Consider the following 18,960-nt stretch of genomic DNA (forward strand, 5'->3'; position numbering starts at 1 on the left):
GAAGAAGGAAGCAGGGGGACATTTGGGGTGATGGCATTTGTCTCCCTGGGTAGCCCTGCTCTCCTGGAGATGGTTGAACAGCTGCCTGCCCATGGGAAATAGTGAATTAATTCCTTGTTTGGCTTTGCTTGTGTGCGCAGCTTTTGCTCCATCTGTTAAATTGTCTTTCTTTATCTCAAACCATGAGTTTCCTTGCTTTGACTCTTCCAGTTCTCTCCCCCATCCCATCCCATGGGGGAGAAAGTAGCTGCTTAAGATAAGTTACTGCCTGGGTTTAACAAGTTGAAAGCTTATATAGATCAAAACTCAAAAGTAAATCAGCTGACAGGCTCCTCTCTCATCCTATGAGCTACAACTAAACAAAGCCTTTTGCCACAATTATATTGCCACTCTCCTCCCCTAAACCAGCACATTTTGGTTTTGTTTGTCACTCCTTGATATGGGTTATCCCTATGTCAACAGATTTAATTTATGCAAACTGATCAGCTACAGGAAAAGCAGTTCTTATCAAACTCACTGCAAGACCCAGCCTAGAGATGGCAGCATTCACCACAGCATCATCTAAACCATTGGCTGGAACTGCTGTAATAAATACAGGAAAAACAGCTCTCCCATTGTTTTTGTACTACTCTCCAGTTGTTATATGAGCATGAGGGGTAGTACCCAGAACTCATTAAAAAATCCAAATACTAAAGGAATCAAACTGGGTAAGGAAAGACTAGGGCTTTAGTCTCCCCTGCAATATTACGTTTTGAAAATAAATAGTGGATTGAAAACCATTTTGGTTTTCGTTGTTCTCTTGGACTCATAATAAAAATTTCTCCCACAACAAAGAAGAATAAATAAAACAAAACTATTAAAACAAAACTTTTTGTACAGATCAATACACAGACAAAACAGACAAGTAGGGAATGAAAAGATTTATTTTTTAGTCTTTGTCTACTTGAAGTTTCAACCAGTGTGCTATGTAAAAGAATGCTGTGCACAAAGAGCATACCATTGACCAATTAATTTTCCAAGTTCTTTAATTCTACCACTGACAAATGACCACATCTCAGAACAGTTTTTGTGTATTCTAAAAATTGCTTGTAACAAAAACATTCTCTCAATTCCAGAAATGTAGCAATTTTGCTGCTTTAATTGGAAATGCAGAATAGAAAGAAGTGTAGGAGAATGGATTGTAAGCAGCCTCGCCCCTGATGAGTTACAGTGTGCTAATTACCAAAGAGGAGGAACAGCCTTGCCCTCAATGGGACATGGCTGTGTCCATGAGGATGGGTGTTATAAAAGAGTAAGTTAGCTGGTCAAGGGGGAGAGACAGAGAAGGGAGAGAGGTTTTTTTGCTGGCCCTCCTGTGAGGGGTGGCTGTTGGAGCCTGCTGGAGTCAGAGTGTGCTAGGAAAGTCTGCAGTGACAGTCTGTGAGTACTTGGAGTCTGCTGGCAGTGCAATCTACTGCAACAGTACTGAACTTGATTTGGAAAATTAATTTTAAGTTACATAAGGTACCAAAGCAGCAGAGCATTTTATGGCATAATCAAGCACGCATATCAACAGTTTGGGCAATCAGTCTCTTCTTTCAGCAACACAAAAATCTCAAAGGAATCAGTACATTTGTCACTGGTCCTGCTTCAAGTCTTTGCCCACAAGCATTGAAGTGACAGGGTGCATAGAGGCTCGATGTTCCAGATATGTCTTGACAGCCAGATCTCGACTCTTGTCAAAACTGTAAAGGTCCCTGTAAAAGGAGTAGGGGAAGGCACCATTACAAAAATCCAGGAAAATAATACAATAGTGATTTTCCTAAGGTTTTACTTTTCCCTCAAAAGCCTTGCCTTAAAGTACATCCTGGAACTAAGCTTTCTGCTATGCAAAAAATGTCAGGAAAGCACTTCTGAAAATAAGCTTGTTCACAGTATACAGAGAATTCTGTATTATGCTACTTCAACATGTACAATAAATGCATTTCAAGTCTTATACATTCCATTTTACTAGAAATGCCAACAGCATGAGCTCCTGCAATTTGGAGATTATTTTACCTGAACAATGGTCGAGTAAACTTCATCCTGCCCTGATCTGTTGCCATTTTTAAAGCCAGAGGAATAGCTGCTTCCCACTTGGACCTGATACAGAGGCGCAGCCATCTGGAGGTGGAAGAAAAAATTTGCACTTACAATTTCATTTGTGGTTAGTGTGGTGGTTATCACATGATTCTGTTCCCATAAATGCTTTGAGCACTTCTGTGTCATCATAGGAATGAGATTCTAGCTAAGTTCAACATAAAATACCCTGTGTTTGACTAGCACATTATAAACATCAGCTTTTTTGTACAACAGGAAAAGATTGCAGCCAAGTTCCTCCAAAATGGAGGACTATTTTTTGCAGCTATGTATTTTTTATATTACAATAGTGTCCAATTGCATCACTCAGAACTGAGTTATACAGCACTTGTCCCAATTGATAAAACCAACCAACCAGCTGAAATGTCACCAGCTACCTGCATGTGCGTGTTTTGTTTTAAAAATAAATTAAACTTCTTACAAAAAGTAGAAACCATGCAATATGTGTGAAATACTTTGTTATCAGGTCATCAGGTTACTTTGCTAGCATGCCAGATTAAAATAAAGAACAGCTTATCTGCTATCCACTGAGTTCTTTCACTAGACTGTATTTGCCCAATTCATGAATAACAGGATATCACCCTAGTAAGCGTGATGCCTGAACATGCATTTACAAAACTGCCACAACAAAAATCCCAAACCCAAACCCTGCCCCAGTTCTGTAAAACAGGATGTCTCAGGCAAAGCAGGACACCTTATTTTACAAAAACATGTAAAATTTTGAAAGTGCCCCTACTAAAACAAACCTGAATCTTATTTCAGAGTTGTTTATAGCATTGAAGTCATATACTTCCTGCATGCGTTGGACATGTGACAATGGAAGAGGTGCCTGAAAAAGAAATTGCATAGTCAGAATAAGCCAGAGGAAGGCTTCAAGCCAGACATTTCAATAATAAACAGAGTAATTCAAGAAGATTGATGCTACAAAGAAACTAAAGTCCTACCATGATAAATATTTTATTTGTTCCTTTCATCTTTTCAGTGTATGGAAAGGGGAAAGGAATAAATATTACCTAATTCCCACATTCTGTACTACTGTAACATTCAAAATGAAGCATTTTTGTTCAATTTTATTTATAGCTTGAGATAACATCCAATTCAGACCGATTCAAGCACCTCATGGTTTCGTTTTTAGCTTCCAATCCAAAATACTTTGTATGCTGTTCTTCAGCTGAAGAGCCAGACATAATAAGGGAGGCAAGGCTGAAGTTTTCACTAACTGCGCATGGCAAGAGCAGATTAATATAGCAAAACTTAAAAGAAAGAGAGTAATTTAATTTCAAAGCACAGCAGAGCTTCTCTGTCTGCTTTTGTGATACCACAATCAAGTCATCCCATGTGTGCATTTACCTCCAGAAGCAACAGTGCCAGGAACTCAATTAACTGATGAGATGACATTTCCTTCAGGTCTGCTGAGCTGAATGAGCCCAAATCACTTTCTTTTGCCTAAAAGATAGGAGTTAATTTTTTATAGGTATCTACACTTACTGTTGAGCCATTTCACTTAAAGATTTTTATCTGTGCAGGATGTTACAATAAGGGGAAGGGAGCTGTCTGATGTTTGTATTCTTCACTTATTTTCTCTCCACTGATCTTTCTATCTCTTTCTGTTACTTAAGTGAAAAATCAAACATGTTTTTTATAGAAAGTAACATTCAGAAGAAGAAAGTTAAAAGGATGCAAGTACAGTGAAAAGCCACAGAGGTAACAAAAGGAAGGTATGCTGAATTCTCTACTAGTTGTATGACTTCCATGCTTCAAACTAGAGAAAATTATGTGATATGAATCCCAGTTTATTATGGGAGATGCAAACTAACTCCAATATACCACACAGGACCTACTTGTAATAAAATATAATCAGTTATGTAGAGGTACCCTGGTATTTGTTTTTAAATCAAGCCACTATATCAGGGTTTCAAAAGGAGTATTTTCCATTTGGTTACTACATATGTATAACAAGATGTTGGCTCTGTGCCTTGTTAAAATATGGACTGCACTTCACAGACAGGAGTCCCTGCTAATCCTGACCCTATGATGAAGGTCTAGCCTAGGAAATGCAAAATTCCTGGCAGCCATACTGTGACTATAAATACACACACTCTCAACAAATGAGAGATTTCAGAAATGAATAGCTCACTTTGTGTAACAAAAAGAATTAGCTTTTCAAGATAAGAGACACTTTAGCATTCTTTAAACACTCACTTGGACCCATCTTTGGCTCAAGGCAACGCAAGCATTTGATAGTGTCATATCATACCTGTCAAATATTAAAAACAAAGGTCCACATAATGAAATAACCACAGACTGAAAGACTGAAAACATCAACAGTGACTATTTTTATACACTTATATAGTACTAGGACATTTTCCAATAAAACATATATAAGACTTTCACTGTGCTTACAAACTGCTGTTAGGGAAATCACAATTTGAAGAAGGAAAAGATGAACTACAGAAGAGTGCAGCTTACGTAGGCTTCACTGGTGGCATTCCTGGAGCATGAAACCACGAGTTCCAGTCAACTTTATCAAGGATATCTACCTACAAAGCAAAACAAAGCCTTACTAAATTTTAAATGTGATTTTAGAATTTTTTTTTTTTTTTTTTTTTTTTGAGAAAACAAAATCTAGTTTCAGTTACCCTGAAGAATCTTACACAGATTACTTGAAAACAAAACATTCCCCTCTATGAAAAGAAAAAAAAAAAAAAAAAAAAAAGTGGGGGTGGGCATTTTAGTGCAAACCCATCTTCATAAATTGCCAGATTACATCAATTAAATTCTTGAATTAAAGAAAAAAAAAATAAAGAACTGGTCTTTAAATAAGTTCTGACCTAAGTCATAATTTGACATAATGAAAACACTTCAAGCAATCACTTTTAAATATTACCCAACCTTATCCTTGAAGTAGGAGTACAAGAATTTCTTCCAGTCCTCCGTTACGATGCTCTTGTAAGCGAAATTCTGAACATAAGCCTTCAAGAAGCCCATGAAGACATCTAACAAAAATGAACATGTTTCAGTGTTTGAAATCAAGGTGGAAAACAAAAACATATAAAATCTGACTAATGCCTACCTGGTCCTCCAAGAAGCTGCTCAAGGTAAAAAAGCAAAGCAAAGCCTTTCTCATATGGCACGGATGAATAGGCAACATCAGGATCTACTTCATCCAGATTAAGGATGAGGTTAGTTACAGGATTTTTATCTCCAAGAGTATTTATCTGTGTCAAAGACACAAGAACACTTATTAGTCTAGGAAAACTGGCACTCCTGCAGATCAGTACTAATTCTATTTATAAAGATATAAACCATCCAAAACTGAGACAGCTTCATTTCAATGCATTCTCCTTTTCCCTGAAGTTCTGAATCTGCACAAACCTTAGATTACTAAAACACTCTGTGCTCCAGCTGTCTCAAAGCAGTTAATTACTATCATTACTGTCATAACCATGAGTACCTTTTAGTCTGGCTATATTTATCCCCTTATTAACAAACTATTTGAACTATGTCATTAAGCCTTCGAATTTAAAACCCCTGTTGACAGAAGAAGTGCCAGCAAAACTTCAGCTCTGAATATGGGCAGAAGAGACTTCAGGCTGCTCAGGGAACTAGTAAGATGTCACAAACTAGAAAGCTGAAAACTAAAGTTTGATTATGCTACCAAACAAAAAAACCCCACAAAACACAAAACTAAACAACCATCATAGACAGTAAAAAATCAGTTGCTTGCATGAAGCACTGGAAATTTTGATTGTCATGGCTGCCGATAATTTTGATAAACTTTCAGCTGCTTGCCAGTATGTTAACAGGCAATACTGCAATTTAGTCATACTCAGAACAACCAGAAGAGGCTGTAAAGGTGTTAATCTTTACGAAAAGCTTAAAACAATTCAAAAAGTTTAATCTAATCTGAGGATATTAAGATATTACCTTGGGTAGCAATCAAACACCTTGGAAACAAAGTTGCTCATCCTCTATTAAGAAAGTATTAGGAAAGCTGACTGGACAAATTTTATTTGGGAAATGTGTATGATAACTTTAAAACTATTTACGGTGTTCTGCAGTTCTCTCCAACCTCCTAGGGCCTGAAAGTTCCTGAACTGCTCACCAAACAACCGACCACCAATCCTGCGTTCCAGGTACACAGTATGACCCTCATTCAGCCTGCAAAGACATTGATGAAGTCAGCACTGGTAGGATGGCAAAATGAATTTAGCCTGTCTCTATACAAATTAAATTTAAAATATGATTTGCATTGCACTGAACATCATACCCACCAAAAATGCTCCCATGTTTTGTTGGTTACCAAGTTTCCTGTCCAGCTATGAGAGATTTCATGTGCAATAACCTAAAACACAAAAAGAGATCCACCATTTAGACTCCTCTGGCAAAAAACATCAAATCCCAACAGAAAGAATAAAATGTTGATGGGATCTCATTTGTTATGTTATGTTCACAAAGTCAGTTAGCATTCACAGTTCTGTAGACCTATCCATATAAATTTTAAGCAGAGGACCATCCTAGTTGACAGAAACAATTGTCAATGTCCAGACTGCAAGCCATAGAGGCATACTGAGCAATAAAAATAATTCCTCTGGCAGCTTGGTGTAGGTAACTTGCTTATGAAATCACATTTCAGAATACAGAATACCTAGTGATGGACTAGTACTGCTTTCTCACCTAAGCAGATTCTGCTGTGGGAAAGCTAATGATGCATGATACATTAAAAAGTATCCAAGTCAAATATTTTAGTAATCTTGGTTTAAGACAATCTTCTTTTTAACTTTAGAAGTACATCAGTCTAGCAAAAAGCTATAGGCAATAAAATTGCATTCAGAGTATTCAACTTTGCAGGAAAAAAAAAGGATTTACCCTAATTGTACTCATTATTTCCACTTTTAAGAAATCTATATGTGAGTTCTAGTGCACAGACACATCAAGGAAGAAGTTATTTCCTAACAATTTCAATGAGTCAAATTCAGTTGTGATTTTTAAACACACAGGTGTTGTGGTTTAATAGGATGGGAAAAGAGTTATGGAGCAGCTAACCTCAGCCAGCACTCTATGTATACAAGCATTCATGTTATTTTCATCTGTCCATTATACAAAATAGATATGTCTCCAGTTTTACAGAGTTTACTTAAAACTAACCCTCATTTTCATAAGAGTTCTTGAGTTACTGCCTTAACTTTTAATTTCCCCAATGAAAAGAGACCAAGTTTTCAGATATTGATTATAAAGAAATTGAGATACATCTTTAAGTTCTGTTGTTGAAGAGATGAACCTATTTTTGACTTACGTTTGATAGAGATCGATCACCTGCCTAAAAAGAAAAGGGAAAGACAAGTTAGTTGTTAGGTTCAAGTCAACTTCAAAATAGATAATTTCTTGTATGATCCCTAACTACATAGGAGGCAGGAACATTTACAGGTCTCTCTAGGAAAAAGACTAATCCAATTTGTGCATTAATATCTATCAGCTGATTGATATGCAAGCCCTAAGGAAAAACTGACTTTTATCACTGCTATACTTACCAGTAGTGTTGGAGTTACAAAAGTAAGACAAGGATTCTCCATACCACCATAAGGAAAAGAAGGTGGTAAGACTAACAAATCATACTGTCCCCACACATAAGGTCCTGCCAAATCTTCTGCTGTTTTCAGCATAGCTTCAGCCTGAAACAAGAATTCACATTAGTTTCTAAGATGATTTCTGACCACAAACACTGAACAAATAATAAGTTATTGATACCATATTTAATTCCCTTTCACCTTGGCAAGTCCCACATGTAAAACAAGTATGGGATTGTATCAGTATGTATTTTCAGTACTAAGTTTGTACTGCAATATAATAGCTGCATTTTGTGGGATGGGAGGTTGAGAAAGGAGAACTATAGATGAATAAAGCAGTGAACTGTAGTCTGTTTCTTTTCCAATACTATGTGAAATAGTTATCTTACCACATAGATTTTTGTTGTTGTTAATGACTCACCTCAGAAAATTCATAGGCTGATTTATCCACTAGTTCCTTTTCAGCCCACACCAGTGTCCTTGGGCCAATCTTTCTGTTGAAAGCAAAAATAAATGCCAATAAGACAGTACAAACCAGAAGTAATTCTATGGGAAACTAATACAGACAGCATATGTGTAACTCTACTCTTGAGTAACCCATGTTGCAGAGGAAACTGAGATTCTTTATCTGCTTTTCCTCTCCACTGCTGAAGCAAAGGCTTAGAAAACAAAACAAACAACATGCATGCATTGTTCAACACAAAAGAAGAGGAAAACCAATTACAGATTTTTAAATGCTTTCAAGACCTAATATAAAAGCATTATTGTGGCCTAGATAAACACAACCTTGTACCAATGGGAAATGAAGCTGAGGCAATACTTTTCTGCCTTTTGTACATGACAAGGCTTATCTGTTAACTAGAAAAAAAGATTATGCCCTGTGCTAAATTGTATCCACTAAGGGCTTTTTCAGATCCAAACTCTTTATGCTGTTTCTCTAATTTACACCAGAAGTAAAAAAAGTTATTCAAGAGCAAATCAAGATACATGCAATTTGATACAAATAAGCATGTTAACTCAATCTCTAATACTCCTTTAATTTAGAAATAAACCAAGAAACAAGTTTTTAAAAAATCAGAAGATTTATTGTGTTTATTAATATTTATGCATTATGCATATTCACTCACCTGCTTTCTAAAGCTCCAACCACTAAAGCAAACAAGTAGCAAGGTATGGGAACCTAGTGGAGAACAAAAGAAAAATAAAGAAATCTTACTTGTAATGTCAGTTATCATACTACTGACTCAGAGAAGAACAAAGGTATGTTTAATAAAGAAGTTTTCCTCCACAGTTTCCTGCCTTAAAGGCAGGCACTGTTTTTTCAAAAATATCGTTCTTTCTCCTTGAATGATACTCCTTTATTTACAGGATGTACTTGCTTCACAGATGTTCTAGGCAAAACCCACAAAACTGTAAGTATCATCTCTGTTTGAAAAAATCTGCATGCAAAATTCCTGCTGGTTTGGTTTCCCTTCAAAAGAAAGTCAGTTTTCCATATTCATTTCAGTTCCACTAAATTTTATAGAAGGAGAAGTTAAGAGATACTGCTCAGATAAAGGGCAGTTTTATCACATAGAAAGATGCAGGAAGAGCTTTAATGAAGTAAACAAGAATATTTATGGATATAAATACATTAAAGACAAAAGATTCAGGAAAAATCAAATGCATATATTTGATTTCCATGTTTGGAGTTAAAATAAACTCTAAATATTTGATATTTCGATAAAAAAAACTCCTAAATGAGTTATCTTTATAGAGAACTGCTTTCTCCAAATGCTTTGGAAAGAAAAGGGATAATACAGCCATCCCTGTAAAAGTTCCACTTTATCTAACTAAACAATGTTAAATAAGTAAGACTTTAAATCATAATTAGTTGGAGACACAATTTCAGAAATTTTTATTCCACTATTATTCACAAACCATTTAAATATTGTCTATTAAAATGCCCATATCATCATATTGTTTTAGTTTTACCTACTAACCCACAGAAAATATTACAGAAAAGAACAAAGTCCCTTGATTTATGTTAAAGCTGAGTTATTAAAAGACTATCAACATCCCCCCACATTTTGATGTCCAATTTGCTATTTTGACACTTTGAAATTCAAATGTCAATGACTGTTGGGTTGTAAAATTGTTTTCACAGAGGTTGCTCTCCACTACCCTTCTTTCTAGCCTGGCTATCCAGGAGCAGAAAAAGTAGTTTCAGGTAAGCTTAGCACACATACATATCCAAGAGCTTAATGCATTTGTCTTTTTCATCTGAGGAAACAGACACCTCTTCTAACAAATCAGTGTCAGCATCAGGCCACGTGTGTGTCTTTTTTTATGTCTTTTTTAATTTATGCATTTTGTGCTTAATGCATTTTTTTAAATAAAAACATGTCTTTTTTAAAAAGTAATGGTTTTCTCTATCAGAAAGTGTAGTATAATTTCAATTACATTAAATGTTATTTCTTGTACAGGTCCATCAAGCTTATCAACAATGTATTCCTAGATAACATTTATCTCTGGATTACACAGAAGTCATCTGGACTAGAGAGAGTGGCAAATGTTTGGGCTCCACAGAGAGGGCAGAGCACTGCCTATTGATGAGCTCACACATAAGGGAACTGTTTTTTCCCCTCTCTCAGGTTTCATGAAGCAGCCAAATCAAGCCCAACAGCTACTGCAGCTCAGAGTAGCTTGCCCTCCTCTCCTCCAGTGACATCATACCATTCCTCTTTGCAGTCATTCACTGTCAACAGCCCAGTTCTTATATTAATTTTATCTGCTTGTTCAGCACAATGAACAGCTCACCATGAACACCAGAACTGCAACCCAAAAATCTCTAAGAACAAAAATGCCAGAAGAGTAAATCAAGACTGCTGCTTTATGAGCAGTGGAATCATTAGACCAGCTGCACCACTTAATAAAACTTCCAGAGAACAGTAATCTTTAATTGGCTGGAAATACTTTCCATACAAACCAAAGCTTTCACATTAAAAAAAAAAAAAAAATTAAAAAATTTGTTATCAAAATTTGCCTAACTTCAAGCTAAAAATTGGTTCTGACGCTGAGTTTCACTGCTTAGATCTTGGTGAGCTTAAAATTTGCAGTGTCTGTTTTCCAAAACTTACTCCCATATTATTTGCATCTGCACTATATTCCAAGAATCAGTGCAGATAAAAAGGGTTTTGAAAGGACTAGTTCTGAGTATTGAAATGTTTTCAAAACCTGAATTTGGTTTTTCTGGGAACATCAAAAAAGACGCTGCAGCAAACACCACCAGCACTTACTGGTTGTCTTCTCAGAGCTGGAGTCCCATAATGCCTCTTATTTCTGGAGTGGCAAAGACCCCAGAGTCATGAGTCACACGATTTACTGATGACATCAAGCCCCACCTGAGGTGACTGTGAGGCTCCCAGGTCAGCAGTGAGATGCTGTGCAGCCCTTTCCAGCCCGGAGCACTTACGTTCTGGCTGAAGCGGTAAATCTTGTGAGTGCTGTCCTCCGGGTCGGGCGCCTCTCCGTCGCGATTGGCGCTCATCAGGGCCACCAGCTCCTTTGGGACGGATATCTGAAAGCAACATAAGCAACACAGCTGGCACTCAGCACTGCACTCCATACTACAAGCTGCTGGTAACAAAGAGTAGCCCAGATTTGTTCTGTTGTTAGGTCATCTCTGCCAAGTAGAACATTAGGCATATGGCAAATGTCTTGAAAACTGGCAATATTGAATTAATGAGAGGAGTACCTCCAACAGAAGTTAAAAGGCTCACTTTCTTCAGACAGCTGTAATGTTACAGTGCACATCTATCTTGTTTGTTGCTTCCTTAAAAGTATTTACATCAGGACAGCAAATATCCCCTAACTTTATACCAGAATATATTACTTAAGGCATACATGAGAGCCATTTAAAGTATTTTTTACTTTACAGCACTCTTCGCTATCTTACTGTCAGCTTTTCCTGATTTTCAAGTATATTTCTTTCTTACTATTGCATTTTTATTTCCTTTTGTAAATAGATACAGAACAATGAAAAAGATTTGATACATACAAAAAGGAAATGGTAGAGTTAGAGAACTGCCACAGGGAAGATCAGCTCTTTCCTCTTGCACTGAGCTGAAAGTAAATATTCTGATTTTGTATTAGGCCACATGCTGGCAGCTACCAAAAAAACCCTGACCAATATAAATTCACACATTGTAGCAGTTGTCAGTTAAGACATGACTAAGTTCATCTACCTCTGCATAGTAGGTTAGTTTCACAGCAGGTGTGTCTTGGCATGGAAAAATGGCTCTGCAGTGGATAGCCTAGAGAGAGAAAGGAAAACAAGATAAAACAAAACTTTCTAAAGCAGAGGACTAAAAATAAATCAACTAATGTACTATAGTGAAAATCTATACAGCTCCTCCAGAGAATTCATTGCTATAAACCAGTACTTCTATCACTTAGAGCTAACAGGCCCTGTAAAAGGAATAATAGTAGGTAAGGCAGATCAATAGACTATTGGCTGTAAAGGACTATATATTCTTGAACAAGAATACTGGAGTGGGTAAAGCACTTTCCAGAATTACCAAACTGTGAACATACAATAAAATCTCAACAACATCCTGACATTAAGTGTTTTCATGTAGGACCTTTGACACACAGCTAGAAGTTACAGGCTACTGTTCTTGCTCTTTCTAGCCTTCCTCTCCAGTTCTTTAGAAACCCAGGTAAATTACAGTGGCATGTCAACAAGTTTGAAAAAAATGAACTCTACCTGGCACTGGCTGAAGAGAAACGGGTGTTTTTTTCCAGAAGTTTGCTCTGGAGTAAACCACTGGAGAGCTGAAGACTGTGGAGAGCTTTCAAAAGAAATTTCAACAATTGCTTCTTGTCCCCTGTATAATAAAGAACACAGTTAGACTGTTTTGACACAAATCCTGATCACACTGAAATTCCTCTGCAAAGATGTCTAGAAAATAAGTCTGCAGCACTATCTCAAAAGCCTTAAAAATGAGAACAAGTATCATATTAAAAACAATTATTCCCTTTCAATTATGGTATTAAAAAATGGCTAGCTTATTTCAATTTTTACAACCCAAGGCACTTCTATTATTGTTTTTACTAACTGGAAACTTTTTCTCTTCTCTCTTAAATGAGAGCACAGACCTTTTCTTTAAACTATTTGAGGTAGCTATATATAGTTTTGTCACAGCTAAGTAACCTTGACATGTAAGTATAAAAAACCCTCTGCAATACACAAACAAAAAAGTGCAAAGCCCTATATAAGAAGAAACATAACTGAATAACATAGAATAAGTATTCTGTAGACTAAAAAAATTAGATTTTGCATCTGATGTTACTGTTCTGCAAGTATAATCCTAAAGAAAAAAAAAAACACCCTGAAAATTACCAATAATTACAGAATTAATTCCCATTAACAGCAGGGGTTAACCAAAAAAAAAAAAAAAAAAAAAGTTCAGGTTTTATTCAGGGTTTCAGAATCAGTGTCAAGTAAAAACTAACAGTTATGTGTAAGACAGGTATCAGTTTGCTAACAAGAGAACACACACACACCTGACACATTCATACTTATTTATCAAAAACACATCTTAACTATCACTGACACCCAAAGAACGTGGAAGTACTTGCTTCTGTTTTCAAAAAGTTCCAGATTATACATGCAACTCTTGGAATAAACACTCCAGCCACAAATCAGAACAAACTTCAGCTAATCAGAGGAGCTGGGCACTAGATAAGCTGGTCAGGTGTACACATCTGGTTTATAACCAGTATTCCAAAGTACATATTAGACAAGAAATGAGAAAATAATTGGTATTACCATAAGGCACATTGCTTTCTGAACAATCAGACTTCCAGTTGTAACTCCTACCCTTTCCTATCACTATTTTACTGACAGATACATGAGGGACTATGTCTCACAAGATCATGAATTCTTACAGTCACAACTCATACCTCACTCTTTTTTTTTCTTACCAGGAAATTTAGCACTTTAAAAAAAAGGCAGCTGAAAGTCAAACAAAAAAACCAGGCCTATATTTCTGATGTGGCCTGTCTGCTCAAGTACTTAATTTGTTTAATTTCATAACAGACTAAAAGTGTTTCTCCAGAAGGGACAGCTTTTTTGTAACATTTCTTTCTCTTCCTCATTATTTGTGCTTTTTAATTGCACTAATTCAGAGTACAACATAAAAAAAAAGAAAAGCTCAGAAACCAGACTAAACTGAAAGAGTTTTCAGAGGTAGCAACGAGTGCTAAAACCCTAACATTAAGAAGTAGGAAGCAACTTAATATTTAAATGTATTCAAACAAGGGAACTTCCTTATACAATCACAGCTTTCTGCTTTGGCACCATGGAGGACTGAGATACCACTGAGTTACAACATACAAGGCAAACTGCCAAAAAAAACTTTTTGGCAACAGCTTTTTTTTTGCACCTTAAGAGGCAGACCATGTTCGCTCTCCATCATGTTGCTAAAACTCAAGTTCCAGTTTTCAGGGACTTGGACTTAGTGTAGTCAACAAAATAAAACTTTGATTACTTGAAAACACACTTCTATTTAAGCATAGTGGCAACCTGAAGTTCTGCAGAAATGCAGAACCAGCCCCATATAAAAGAAGATCCAAGGGGAGCTGTAGCTCCATGTGCTTTTACACTGTAACGATTCTGAACCAGGTAGTTAAAGCAGAAACAATATTACTAATGAGAAGCATTGTAAAAATTGTGATACACTACACATCATTTTGCAACTCAGTTTAGTGAGTAATTTTGTACATGATACAAGGTCTGGGGACAGGTACCAACACTCCCAAAGTTTTCACTAATGAAAGCCAAATATGACATTAATGTACAAACGAATGCAATACCCTGATACTAAGTCCCTTAGCAAGCTTTACTCAACAACCCTACAGGCAGACAAGCAGTTTATACAGTGCATTTTGAAAGCCTCCTAAATGGAACAGTCAAAAGGGTGTACCTTCTTAGCTCATTTGGAAATGTGATTTCCAGGGGGGTCCCCTTGAAACTGTGCTTTTCTCCAAAAGCAAACTGTGCATCCTGTCCATTTACAGTCACTTTAAACACCTGCACGTCTCTTGTATCCAGGACCTGTGATAAAGAACATTTAAGAGAGCAGCACTGAATTGGGAAAGCTGGAGGAGAAAGATAAAGAAAACCAACTTCTAACCATAGAAGTGAGTTTACTATGAAAAACGACAAAGGTAACAACTCCACAGCTCTGCTATGAAGTGAGGAGAATGGTATAAAAGCGCCTGCTAAGGCTTCCATCCTGGAACACGCCACGGCGAATCCAGACCTTCCTGCAATGGAAGATGAATTAAGTAGCACAATACTCATTTTCAGTACGAGCAAGGCGTTACTCTTTATTACTAACAGGACAGGGCTTTTTTTCCTAAAAAAATAAGCGCAAACCACAAACGAATTTTATGCAGTCGCCATAAGAAAAGCCCACAAGCCCCAAATTCTGCACATAACACGAAGTTTAAGAGGTTCACATGTGCAGAGATAACAGAGAAAGCAGTGGGCATAACGAAAGACACAGGCGAAAAAGCCCTAAATCTAGATTTCCAGTGATTTATTTCCATCTTTTCGGCAGCATGCTCTCCGCCGTTTTAAAGGGAAGAGACTCAGTCCTGCCCTTCCCTCGGCGGAGATGCGGGAACCGGGGGCTGCGAGGCGCTGCCAGGCTCCAGCCGAGCAGCAGGCAGGGGCGGCGGGTCCGGCAGGGCCAAGCGGCGGCAGGGAACGAAGGAGGGAAGGAAGGAAGGACCGGGGCCACGTGCTAGGGAAGGATGGGGAAGAGAAGGAGGGATGCGGGAGAGGGAAGGAGGGATGCGGGAGAGGGAAGGAGGGATGCGGGAGAGGAAAGGGCTCCGGGCTCGCCCCTCACGGCCCGCGGGCTCCCCGCGCGCCCCCCGCCCTCGCCCCGCGCCGTTACCAGGCAGCGCAGCGCCTCGCGCTCGGCGCGCGCGGTGAGCGCGGCCGTGCCCCGCAGCGCCCGCGCGCCGAAGTCCACGCGGCAGCGCAGGTGGAGGTGCCGCGTGAGGCAGCACGCGGGAGACGCGAAGGAGCTCGGGTCCGCCATCGCTCGCCCGCCCTGCCCGGCCGTGCCACCGCAGGCAGCACTGAGCCCGCCGCGGAGAGGGCAGCGGGGCCCCTGGGAGGTGTAGTGCCGCCCTCCGCTCGGAGAGGGCGGGGGAACGGCGCGAGAACTACAGAATCCATGGTGCATTGCGAGAGAGACTGAGCGGGTGTGCCGAGAAGCATGGTTGGCCCGAATTGGCCTTTACGAGAGAGCGAGCAATCAAACACAATATGAGCCCTGCTGTAGAGGGCATTATCGTACAGTTCCTCGTTAGTATAGTGGTAAGTATCCCCGCCTGTCACGCGGGAGACCGGGGTTCGATTCCCCGACGGGGAGGTACAAGGTATTTTTCTCTTTAGCTGCCTCAACACCAGAGGCAAAATCAGTTTTTTTTGGAAATCAAAGCTGTTCCCAGACAGCTGTAGGAAAAGCGCTGGACTCTGAAACATTAAAAACAGAACAAAACCTATCCGTGTCTGGCTGCTTCCCTGCTCCTCGGCTGGGGTAACTGCAGTGTCCCATGAGATCAGCTACAAAACTGAGAGCGGGCACAGGGAAAGTATTTTCACATTTTAATGGCTCAAAAAGCTCAACAAAGGGGTTAAACCCTTCAAAAAAAATTCACCCTTTTTCTTAAACCGAGATGAAAAAGACCTACCCCAGCCTCACCCGAGTCAGAGACGATGGGGAGGGTCAGACAGGCAGAGAAGAGAGAAGGTGGAAGGGCAGAGGCCACGTCCTGCTTGCGGTAACACAGCCGGACACTTTTGTCCTCAGAGTGAGAATTTCAGTGATCAGAAACCCCCGAGGCTTCAGTGGATCCTGGCCGGAGCCCATAGGTGCACTAGCTATGAGCAGCTTGCAGAACAGCTGTGAGCATCCCTGCTTCCCTTTACTTAGTATCACTGAAAATGCTCTTTTAGGCACCCCCTCTTTCCTAATGCTTTTGCCACCGATTTATTTATTTATTTATTGCACAATTCAGCACAAGGATACTAAAAGAGTTCTCCTGTCTGTGGGAGGTCAGCAGATGCTGAGAAGTAATATGATCACCCACATTTCTCTTTTTCCAAGCCAGGAAATAGCTCCACGCCAGTTGCACATAAAAGGAGTAGGGAATTAGAGCCCAAGGCAAAAGACCAAGACACCCTGCTGTGAGGGGTGCAGGATGCATGTGCCTGGTGCTCAGAGCAGGATGTTGGTGAGCCCTGCTCTGGCCCTGGCTTTGTGCACTCAGACAGTTTCAGTAAAACTAATCTGATGCCCTGAACTGCACACTGAAATTGTTCTGTACCATGAGCAACCTTGCATCAGCCACCAACCAGTGGCAAGGACTCAACTGAGAATATACACAAGAGAAATCTTCTCTGTGTAATAAGAGCTAAGAGGCAACTTGACAGAAAAGCCTGGCAACAAAGGGCCATTACTCTTAACACAGCATTGCTAGAAACCATGAACATGTAATGGCAAATGCAGGATCTAACCCTTGTCACTCTCAGAAATTGGTCTCTGAAGCAGCAGATCTTCAGCCCAAGTGCACACAGGCATGGGAGCAGCACACCAGGGGCTGTGGGGAGCTGAGGGCACAGGAGGAATGCTAGGCTTGATGTGCTAGGCTTGTGCAAGACCAAGAGATGGTTTCTGTGTGCTCATCAGCTGATGGCAAAGCCCATGGGCCTCTCAAGGGCATCCCAGTGCCCCAGCTGTCCCATCTGGATGTGAATCTGAGAGGGCAATGTGAGAAGCATCCACAGTGATACCCTGGAACTTTGTCTAAATTCCTAGACTAGAGCCACATGCCCAAACAAACTAGGTCAGGACACGGAAGGAGTTTCAGTAGATGGGAGAAAAAATAACCATAACATTTTTTATTTTTTGATTTCTGAATTTCCTGCCATGCTCACTTTCCTTTCTCAAAATCCTCATATATATGTCATCAGAAAATCAAGGGAACTTATTTTGTTTAGTAGGCAATGTATTTCAAAACAGAGGTCAGGCCATAAAATAAGATGCAAGAACCATTTAGTAGTTTGTGTGTGCTGTCATCCAGTCAGGCAATTTCAGCTGTCATAAAACAATAAAGGATAAGAAAAGCAATTAATTCAAAACAGAATTCTGCTGACAGTGGTTTTAATCATAAAAAAAGAGTTTTGTCAGCAATTTCATACCTGCTTAATTGTGGTTCTTGCTTTCAGATTTAGCTTTCGCAGTGCTCAAGCCACTACCCAAGAGGCAAAGTTTTGCAGTAAACACAGAGTTTCTAAAGTCCCAGAAAGGGACTCATTGGTGCATGGGCAAAGGTGAAAGGAAGAGGAACAAGGTGCTCAGGGCACTGAGCAGGGTTTTACAAGGTCAGCCTGTCTCCACCTGCAGGGTACTTTGTTCTCACCTAAGTCATCCAGGTCAGCTCAACCTCTTTCCCTTCTCCTGTGCTACCAAATCCTTTCCACACCCCCAAGGTGCTGCTGTTCCCCAGCTGGCAGCCTGGAGCCAGGACAGTGCAGTGCCAGCAAGCCCAGACACAGCTCCCCACACGTTTCAGACCTTCCAGAGAATTCTAGTGCAGTTCAGGATGGCTTCTTCATGGGCAAAGCCTACAGGAGACACCATGTGAGGAATCATTTGCCTGGAAGATTTCCCTAGTTGTGTGCAGAAACGCAATTTGAATGAGCGCTAATCTGGAGGAGCAAACAATTCAGTATTGATGGTAGAATTCTGCCCAGATTTCTTTTTCAAATGCCTCTTTAATTATCTACACACAGATTGAACCTTCATCTCTTTTGATGCTTCTAGTCCTCCCACTTAGCTTGCCATCATGCGGGTGTTTTATTACCCTCAATTTATCAAAAACTCATGGAGAGTCATTATTAGGGCTGGTCTGTGGCCAAACCAGCAAGACAAGAGCAGGCTGAAGAGTAAATTACCAGTTCCAGTCTTGCTGAATTCATAGGCTGGTAGCAAAGCAACACTGTGGGGAGGTGAGGGCTGGAGTGTCAGCATAAGCTGACAGATTGCTAAATGGCAGATTGCTAAAGCATCTGTTTAAAGTGTGTTCAAGTCCTGGGCACTGTATAATTTTAATTATTCTCTCCTCTGAGGGTTGTATTCACTTCTAACTAAGTGCATTTTGTGTACCCTTAACTCTGTCAAGTATTTCAATTAATCTTTGTCAAGGTGAT

At 39.4% G+C, this 18,960-nt stretch overlaps 1 protein-coding gene across 1 annotated transcript; it reads right to left on the bottom strand.

The window, feature by feature from the left end:
• Nucleotides 1-905: 905 nt before the first annotated feature.
• LTA4H (leukotriene A4 hydrolase) lies at nt 906-15,978 on the bottom strand. Its single transcript, XM_079303479.1, has 19 exons — nt 15,635-15,978; nt 14,654-14,784; nt 12,433-12,553; nt 11,912-11,980; nt 11,140-11,244; nt 8,813-8,865; nt 8,107-8,179; nt 7,650-7,790; nt 7,415-7,438; nt 6,393-6,463; nt 6,168-6,279; nt 5,192-5,336; nt 5,011-5,114; nt 4,588-4,658; nt 4,321-4,375; nt 3,469-3,564; nt 2,865-2,947; nt 2,038-2,142; nt 906-1,736 (listed from the first exon to the last, which is right to left on the bottom strand). Exons 1-19 carry the CDS (start codon nt 15,926-15,928, stop codon nt 1,616-1,618), a joined length of 1,974 nt encoding a protein of 657 aa, XP_079159605.1. The 5' UTR covers nt 15,929-15,978; the 3' UTR covers nt 906-1,615.
• Between the last annotated feature and the right edge of the window lie 2,982 nt (nt 15,979-18,960).

This window comes from Erithacus rubecula, assembly GCF_903797595.1.
Source record: "Erithacus rubecula genome assembly, chromosome: 4".
NCBI lineage: Eukaryota > Metazoa > Chordata > Aves > Passeriformes > Muscicapidae > Erithacus > Erithacus rubecula.